Source organism: Oncorhynchus gorbuscha, linkage group LG19 (assembly GCF_021184085.1).
Source record: "Oncorhynchus gorbuscha isolate QuinsamMale2020 ecotype Even-year linkage group LG19, OgorEven_v1.0, whole genome shotgun sequence".
NCBI classification, from domain to species: Eukaryota; Metazoa; Chordata; class Actinopteri; order Salmoniformes; family Salmonidae; genus Oncorhynchus; species Oncorhynchus gorbuscha.
Genome location: NC_060191.1, coordinates 55,384,996 through 55,394,407, shown reverse-complemented (window position 1 = coordinate 55,394,407; position 9,412 = coordinate 55,384,996). Strand labels below are relative to the sequence as shown.

General features: G+C 44.1%; 1 protein-coding gene across 3 annotated transcripts in view; it reads left to right on the top strand.

Moving 5' to 3' along the window:
• The first annotated feature begins 212 nt into the window (after positions 1-212).
• The window catches only part of LOC124005051 (protein c-ets-1-B), a 42,914-nt gene continuing 33,714 nt past the window's right edge, over positions 213-9,412 (top strand). For 2 of the 3 annotated variants that reach the window (XM_046313922.1, XM_046313920.1), the window contains exons 1-3: positions 213-333; positions 1,660-1,754; positions 4,951-5,119. In XM_046313922.1, the coding sequence (XP_046169878.1) occupies positions 1,686-1,754; positions 4,951-5,119 (238 nt within the window). In that variant the 5' untranslated portion in view covers positions 213-333; positions 1,660-1,685. The remainder of the gene's footprint in view (positions 334-1,659; positions 1,755-4,950; positions 5,120-9,412) is intronic. The other variant, XM_046313921.1, reaches the window with a different exon arrangement.

The following is a 9,412-nucleotide window of genomic DNA, read 5'->3' as shown; positions in this document are numbered from 1 at the left end:
TGGTGCATTCACCTTATGACATCCAGTGGAACAGTCACTTTACAATAGTGCATCTAAATCTTAAAAGGGGGGGGGGTGAGAAGGATTACTTATCCTATCCTAGGTTCGGTTACTTAGCGAATGTATGGAAAACCCCAAAATTATTTTGAGTGGTTCTCGGTAGGATTCGAGGGTGGGACTTAAATCCGGCAAGTGCATTGTCCTTCCTCCTTGGACTCACGGCAAGCCCAGGTACAGCATCAGTGCATTGTCTATCGCTGAACTGTCACAGCCAAGTAGCGTGCAGAGCGCACCACTCAACCAGCCTGCAAGAAGTTTCACTCACAACACACGGTAAGGTTATATACTCTTACCAATTTTACAAATCCAGTAGATATATGTTGGTAGAAAATAATACTGTTTACACATAAATAGGTGAAAAAATAGGAATTTGATGTGTCGTGTTGTGAAGCTCGCTTTGAAGTGCTGTTGCGCTTCCCGTGAGGAATGCTGTTGGAGCGTGCATGAACAGTACAATCTGTTGCATTTTGAATGAAACGGAGAAGTCCTCGTTTTTCTTCATTCAAACGTACATCAAAATAGTTACAAGAAAAATATTACAGCTTAATAATATTTTTGGTATATGTGCATTCATATGCAATAGCATTATCACGTGCGTATCTGTTTGGATTCTCTGCTGTACCATTGGCCAGTCATTTGGAAAACATGTTTATATTTCCAAACACAGTCGTAAAGCTAAATTATATTTATTTTTAATATTAAGACAAATATTTTTTCGAAAATATATTTACAAAAATGTAGTACCTCACAATGAACTGCAAAGTATTTATGTCCTAATGTAATTTTGTGATAGACAACCTATTTTTCTCTTAGTAGTCAATTACACTAGTTATCACTTGAAAGTTATAAAGTCTTTGTTATGTGTGCTAAATGAGGTCTACATGCTAGGCTACTTGTCCCTGCCCACGTAGTCAGTCAGCTCCCCTGGAAAAGCTCTCCTCTCAGCTGGGTTTCTGCTCCCCCTGTCTGTGGATGTTGCTGTTAGTAAACACTTGATAAAGAGATTCCCAAAATGAGTGGGAGGGAAGCAAGGAGAGTGGGAGGGAGGGGGGAGAGAGAGAGAGGACAAGGGGGGAAGGAGTGGTGGAACATCAGGCAAATTGAACCTTTATTTAACTAGGCAAGTCAGTTAAGTGATCACCTATCAACACTGGAGACAGTGTGACTAAACATGTTCAATTCTGAATATTGAAAAAATCTGCCTAATATAAATGTCCAAATATGGAGAGACAATAGCAACTGAATTCATTATAATTTTGACTGGAATGTTGTAGGCTAGAATTTAGTATCTGTTATTGCATTGTCCGTGCAAATTTTACATTGGGGGGGGGGGGAGTTCTTGTCCATTAAAGATCCTCTATTTCTAAAAACCTTTTCCATCAAGTGATTATGTCATTTAAAGGCAACGTTGCAAAAAGGAAGAATTCTAACAATGTTGTTTGGGATGTCTGCATCAGATGTTACACAGGGTAGTGTGGGGTGGTGCCACTCTGTTGACCTGTGGTGGCAGGTTATTGTAGTCACACACAAACACAGTGTAAACAGCGCGTGATTGATAGGGGCCCCGCCCGGCTGTTTGTATGCTGATCCCTTCCACAGGCCTGCTGCTCCATCCAGACCCCAGGATGAGTTACTACATGGATCCAGTTTCCTCCTACCCGACCCTTCACCCCTGTGACCGTCTGGGGGCGATGGTAAGACCCCAACCACCATAAATCACACTGCTGTTACAACCTGTGGATGGACTAGCTACCTACCACACGCCACAGTGTAGGCAGAGTGTGTTAGCACAGTACCTCTGGATTCCATCAATCTAGCTACCGCAATACGGACTGTCCATGTCAACTTAGTTCAACACTGGGGTGTTGTTAGATTTACTTTAAAAAATGACACAATTTGTTGTTATTAAAAATCCACTATCAGTTCTTCATTCTAGACCACTATGGACCAGAGGTAGACATTGTCTTCGGAGGCTGATGTGAACATTTTTTTTGACTATAGTTTCAATCACCTCTGGATTGCACAACCTTCTCTACAAAACAATTATTACCTCCTAACCATGTCGGCAGTAAATATCTTAGTGTGGGGCCTAACCATCACTGAGTCTGTTTAGAGCCATGCAGAGCAGCCCCACAGAACACCACAACACTTTACCACGTAATGCCATCTTGATGTGCTATAGAGCAGGCTATTTGTAAACAGACTTTTTAACACCATCTAAATGAAAGGACCATATGAATATAGTCTGTCAGATCACAGGAATCAGGGACATTGGGATTCCTGTCATTTGGGCTCTGAAAGGTGAAGGTTGACAAGCATTGGCAGAAATGTTTCCATTTGTATGCAGAATGCAGCCCCGTTAGACAAAGAGGACGAGGTCACATGCAAATATCAACCCAACCTGGCTCTGGTACAAAACATGGAGGGATAAAGCTCCCTCGCCTCTAATTGGCTCAGGTGGTTCTGTTTGCCTTTGAAATTGAGATTACTGTACCCGAGGCCAGACGTGTTCGAAAGATGAACCTGGGTTGCCACTGCTTTTCCTACGAATTGACATGTATTAGTAGAGATAAGGCCTCTGATTCCCCTGCCCTCTTCCTTGGTAATTTTCCATGTTATTCTGGATGCAAAGAGGGTGTTTATGTGAAGGAAATGGCAGAGGTTTCCATGTTTTGTGACCATGTCCTGTAACAATGTAACGGTTTTCTAGGTGTGAAGGAGAGTCGGACCAAAATACAGCGTGTAGATTGCGATCCATGTTTAATGAACAACGTAAACACGAATGAACACAAACACTCCAAAACAAAGAATGTAAATAACAAAACGAAAACCGAAACAGCCTATACTTGTGTCAACTAACACAGCGACAGGAACAAAGACACTAAGGACAATCACCCACGACAAACTCAAAGAATATGGCTGCCTAAATATGGTTCCCAATCAGAGACAACGATAAACACCTGCCTCTGATTGAGAACCACTCCAGACAGCCATAGACTTTGCTATATACCCCACTAAGCTACAATCCCAATACCAACACCAAAACCCAGAGACAAAACACACCACAATACAAAAACCCCATGCCACACCCTGGCCTGACCCAATACATGAAGATAAACACAAAATACTTCGACCAGGGCGTGACAAACAAGCCAGTTAACCCACTGTTCCTAGGCCGTCATTGAAAATAAGAATTTGTTCTTAACTGACTCGCCTAGTTAAATAAAGGTTTTTAAAAAAGGAAGATGCTGTAGTTGAATTGTTGACTCTCCTACTTTTATAAATCAGATGTGTGACCTCAAAGGATCATCCACAAAAGGAATGGAGATCTCCAAGCAACCTTCTTTTGCTGGACCTCCAATATCACTTTACAGCAGTGGAGGCTGCTGAGGGGAGGACGGCTCATAATAATGGCTACAACAGAGCAAATGGAATGGCATCAAACAAATGGAAACAGCGTGTTCAATGTATTTCATACCATTCCACTTATTCCGCTCCAGCTGTTACCACAAGCGCATCCTCCCCAATTAAGGTGCCCCAACCTCCTCTGCTTTACAGTGCCGATATGACTGCCCCACTTCCGCTGGCTATCACTCCCCTCTCCCTGCCAGACTGAACTGATAGTGCCGTCATCGGCCCACGTACCCCCTAGAGACTTCCCTAGATTAGGCTCCCTAGTCCCCTCTCACTCACTATTAGCTGGCTGTAAAGCTGACAGCCTACTGATAAACCCAGCATCGCTTTAACAAGAGTCCTTATCAGATGGGCAGTCAGTCAGGTACCCTGATCTGAGGTCTCTGCTCCTAACCAGGCCTGTAGTGAAGATCGACCAGACAGTAGTCAGTTAAGTGGTGAGGTGACAGGAGCCACCACTATTGTCCCTATGGTGAGGTGATAGATGGAAACTGATAATGGAGAGGCTTCTTGCTACTGGTCATCACATCCCTGCCAGGTATGCATCAAATGTCACTTTCAGAGTGTGAACACCCATATCTTGAAGTACTGCATCAGAACTGCATCATGTTCCATGTGCTTGCTTAGTGTGATTTTGAGTCAATGGACGTTTTTCTCAGAATAGTCCTGACCGTTATCTACTCACCTGATATATTGTATATCCACATACATACTGTATTCATGTCTGGTCCTCCCCCCAACTACTCATTCACTTTGGATCTCCCCTCAGTCCAATCTCACATGTGATCAACAGGATGAAATAAAGATAAACCTATTGAATCAAATTTAGCCTTCATTCTATCTATACGGGAAGCATAAAACAAAACCAGCCAGCTCCACTCCAAAATAGTATTTTTAAAACTCTAGCTTGGTCTCTTCTCCCCTTACAATCAAGCTCGTTGACGTTCTCGCAGTAAGTCAGTAAACTGTTGTATCACATTATGTTCAGCAAGTTAACACAGTTTGAAAGTAAACAAGATGTGAGGTTGAGATACTGTATACTGCATCTGTGCCTTGCTGTTGCTGTAGGAACCAGGTTAGGGCTGGGCCATACATCGTATTTTAAGGTATACTGGTATGGATTTTTATAATACTATCTAAAAAAGTGATTTACTACACTGCTACATAAATGAAAAATTATAAGAATTTGAGTACTTCAATGTCAGTTTTGTCCTAGTTTGGCTGAGTATAAAACAATTGGAATGGAGAAAGCAATTAAAACCACTTATAATTAATTTGTTGCCATCCTCAGATTATGCACTACTCATAAAACAGATTTAAAATGTATATTATTCAGAAACATAAAATACCACCAAATACCTCCATATCATCTAAAATAAGAAACATATTGTGATATTATACTTTGGCAATATCGCCCAGCCCTAGATCATGTCCAGGCCCAGTGAGTTAACCCCCTGCTGCGTGTTGCCTTTACAGAGGCAGAGTGGAGGGGTGGCTATGGGACCACTGACCCAGCTCCCTGGTATGGTGGTTCACCCCCAGCAGCAGCAGCACTACCCCCCATCCAGACCCCTCTACCCCCAGGATGTCACCCTGCAGGAGGTACCCAATGGACACGACCTCGCACCCACAGGTAGGAGCCAAAGTAAGCCTCTGACTAAGACCAAATCCTACAGAACACAGTTTTTTGCCTGTTTTGTCATGTCACTGCACTTAAAACAGTAAATTAACCAAGCAAAGTAAAATATGCCTTTTAAATTTCACAAAGGAACACATGTATTGCCTCAAAGGGAAACTAGATTGGGGTAAAAACGGAAATGAGATTGGGGGTGAAATATATTGTTCATTGTGAATTATGTGTTCACTGGAAACAAAGGACTTTATGTGGAGGGGTGTGGTAAATGAACTGTGACTCACACACAGGCACCCACCTCCCCATCCCCACATCTTACATGGACACACACACGCATGCACCAGTCCAGGCAGTCTGTCTGGCTCCAGAGTGCTGCATGCACAGTGGCCGGCTGAGTGGCCCGGGGCCCCCTGTGGGTCTCCTCCTCCCTGGGGACCATGGTGACGTTGACCCCAGGGCCTTTACCAGATTCCTCCTCCTCTCCTCCTCTAGGGACCGCCACATGCCCCGCATTTTCTTCCTGTGCTCTTTTTTTCCTACCGGTTATTTAAAACTGGAACATTCCTCCCAGTGCGTTGTCTCTGTTTGACTCTGGCCTCCCTCATTCTTAAGAGTGATTTATTCAGGGGACTGGGACACACGCCATGGGGAGGGGGGGTTGCTTAGGCTGGGCACCAGCTTTCTTCCATCTCCACCCAGGCTGGATGCAGGGGCACAGGAGGCAGGAGGGCCAAAGGGCGGCCATATTTTTCCCAAGCCTCTGGTTCCCCTCGGGGGGATTGGGTCAGGGCTGGATCTGATGGGATTTGCTGATGTTTGTTGCTGGAGACACACTCCTTTGGAGCCTCCAGTGCTTCCAGCGCTAAACTGTTGACATAAACATTATCAAGTGGAAAAAAACAACCTCCAGTTGACCTCCTCTCCATCATGATGGTGATCATGCAAACCAATGCCGTTACATTCGTCCGCGCAATGCAACCACCTGTAGACAAAATTAGAGTTTAGTGACCCCACTGAGTGTCATTTGCATGTTGTTGTGTAGCCTCCCAGTATATGGAGCTGAAATCTCAAAATCAGGTCAGTAACCCTTGACACACTCCACTGCCTGAAACCATTGATCTGACCCATATGTTTCTCAAATTAAAATATTTGGACTTCTTAACGATAGTCGTTTGAGGTCATCTCAATAACCTATTGAGAAAATCAACTAGTAAGGATAGACGTGAAGAAGTCTTCTTTGGCTGACTGTGCCACCAGTAGACGTGCTCTTTCTTTCCTGAAGCCACACTTTACCATGTGTGTAAGCTTGGCCTGCTTATGAGGCCACTCCTGCACCTTGCTTAGCTTTGAAAACATTTGTGTGTGCTTCCCTTTCATATTTTACAGCCCAAGTCACAGCGCACGATTAATCAATGCCATATTTCTGCTAATGAACATGCATTACATTTTTCCTTTCATGGAACCAATGCAATTAAACACAGATACCACCTCAACTGCTGTTGAGTCAGGCTAACATTATGGAAAATGACTGTCTGTGTGTCAGTATCCACCTAGAATGTCCAATACAGTATACAAAGTATGAAGAATCTCTTTCTGTTTCATTATGTGTATGGCCAATACAAACTGCCCTGGTTCCCTTTCACATAGATGACAGATACATAATATCAGCACATGTGCACTGAGTACTGGGGCCAGTAATGAAAATGTTCTCTACTTTTAATTGAGGAACACAACTCAAAGTTTGAAAGACTGACTTCCTCATTCAGTACTGTAACACCCTTTTAGTTTACATGAGATGACTTTGTTGGACTTTGGATTTATAGCGTGCTGTTACAGTAACTGTGAGAGAGAGCTGAGAGCAGATGTGGTGAAGGGATGTTGTATGTTGAAGGGCCTTTGCATGGTTGGCCCTGAGCCCACTGTCACACACAGCTTCATGACATCCGCCATGCCATAGTGCTGTTTACAATACACCCGCACTCTCCTCTCTTTTCCACCCGTCTCCTTTCCAATCTATGCTCCGCTCTTCTCCACTTCCAGAAACCTGGCCACTCTCACACCACTGGGTCTGATCTTAAACGCCCACTTAGATCCATGGTGTGTGTGCTGCACAGTCTCACTGAAACCCAGAAATGCACACACAAACAAACACACACACTATACTTCCGGTAGTCGCTCACACCACACATATCCATTCATTAAATTCACACCAGTTTTCTGGCATGTATTGTATTACTGTATCCTCCCATTCAGTAAAAAGCCCACTTCCACTCCCAGGCACCTATGATCTCACTGTACATTTAAACATGCACTCCCATTTAGAACACACAGCTGTGATATGGAACCCAGGGACCATTGGCCTAGGTTTTAATTTATGTGATTTAACAGCTGGATAGTAGGGAGGAGGGAGGATAGAGGGGGGGGGGAGTCACAGGGCTGGGGGTGGTGGGAGAGAGGGAGGGAGGAGTAGAGTAAATGAGGGGAGGGGGTAGAGATTGTGTGGGGGGGGTCGCCTCTGATGAGGGGCACGTCTTTTCTACGAGTAAACAGGCAGCCTGCGGGGGTCTGGAGGTTATGGGAAAGGAGGAAACAGTGATGCTAATCAGGCCGGCACACACTTCCCCCGACAATAAAACAAAATGAGGGGAGAATGGAAAAAAGAGAGACAACTCTGGAGCAGAGGGTCACATCGCAGCCCCACTTCGCTAGGCTATGTTTTTGCGAGTGGTTGTAGTAGTGACATTGGTTGTATTTGTTGTGATAGCTGATAATACCATCAGGCATACTTCAAAATTGTTCTCTAGAGAGCCTCTGTATGTAGTGGCAAGGACTAGTCCTGGGAAAGGTAAGTGGGGTCAGTTCCTCTACAGTGACTAACCAGTGACTACATATACAGAACATTCAGTCTTCAAGGACATATAGTACAATCACTGGGAGCGGTGATGCAACTAATACCAACTCATTGGAAAGGTGGAAAATGTGGGTAAAGATCACTATTGTAAAAATGCTATTGTGTGGCTTAGTAATACATACTGTCATTACACCCTTATGAGTGTGTCAGGACTGAACAATGCATCACTGTCGATAACAGGTAATGACTATGTCATTGTTATAATCATAATGGTATCATAATCATATCACATTTGGAATAGAGTGAGCTTTTATAGTCAACCAATCAATCCAGCTAATGATTTTAACACAATATTGTAATGAAGACGTGCTTCTAATAAACAGGCTGTAGTGTAGCTGAGGAGATGAGGGGCTTTCCTTTAGCTGAAGGGGGTGTTGGAGCTTTATCAGTGAGCTCTCTAACTGTGAGAGAGAAGGAGGAAGGCCTGGGGGGGATTGAATTATCTGCACAATGGAGGGCACGTGGTGGCGCTAATGGAGAAAGAGATGTCCTTTTTATTGAAGCTAATTGTTCAGAAAGAGCTGAACTTATGTTCAAGCAGGCCCAGAACCACCCACACGCATACTCACTCAAACATACATACGGTCACTCACCACGCACTCACTCACACACGCACGCACAGATGCACACAAATACACAGCCTGTGGTTCTGTCCCTACTGGACACCTGTGATCTCAGCAGGACTGCATCCAGCCTGTCGCATCCCCAGACGGCTAAGAGACAAGGGCCAACAAGGATCCCAGTGTGTGTGTGTGTGTGTGTGTGTGTGTGTGTGTGTGTGTGTGTGTGTGTGTGTGTGTGTGTGTGTGTGTGTGTGTGTGTGTGTGTGTGTGTGTATGAATGGTCAATAACTCGCTATGTGGTACCTAAGAACAGGGATGCCAATCCAGTCATACCATACCGATTGGCTGGTGGTAACAAAATAGTATTTTTCATTTCAGTACGCTTCTCCACTACCTCCAAACCCTAGTGTCTGGGTTTCATATTGTAACAAAAAGATAAACATGTCAACGTGTTGCATTTTAAGGCACATAAAGAAACAACAGCTCACCAACAATTCCCCAGCCTAGCCATTGTTTCTAAGCAAAGCATACTGTAATACATCCTTGTAAATCGAATCATATCTAAAACCAAGGGAAGGCATGTCATCATGATGTAATCAAGGAATGACACCCAAAACTTAAAGAGAGGGACCGATGTCAAAAGAAGGTGAGCTTCAATACCCAGGATATAGTATAGGTCATAGGTTAAACTTTCAACTAGCTAGCATTCAGTTAACCCCTGGTAGCACCAACAGGTCATTTCAGCTAGCTAGCACTCATGTAATCCCTGGTAGCAGCAGCAGGTCCTTTCAGTTAGCTAGCTTTCAGTTAACCCTGGTAGCAGCAGCTAGT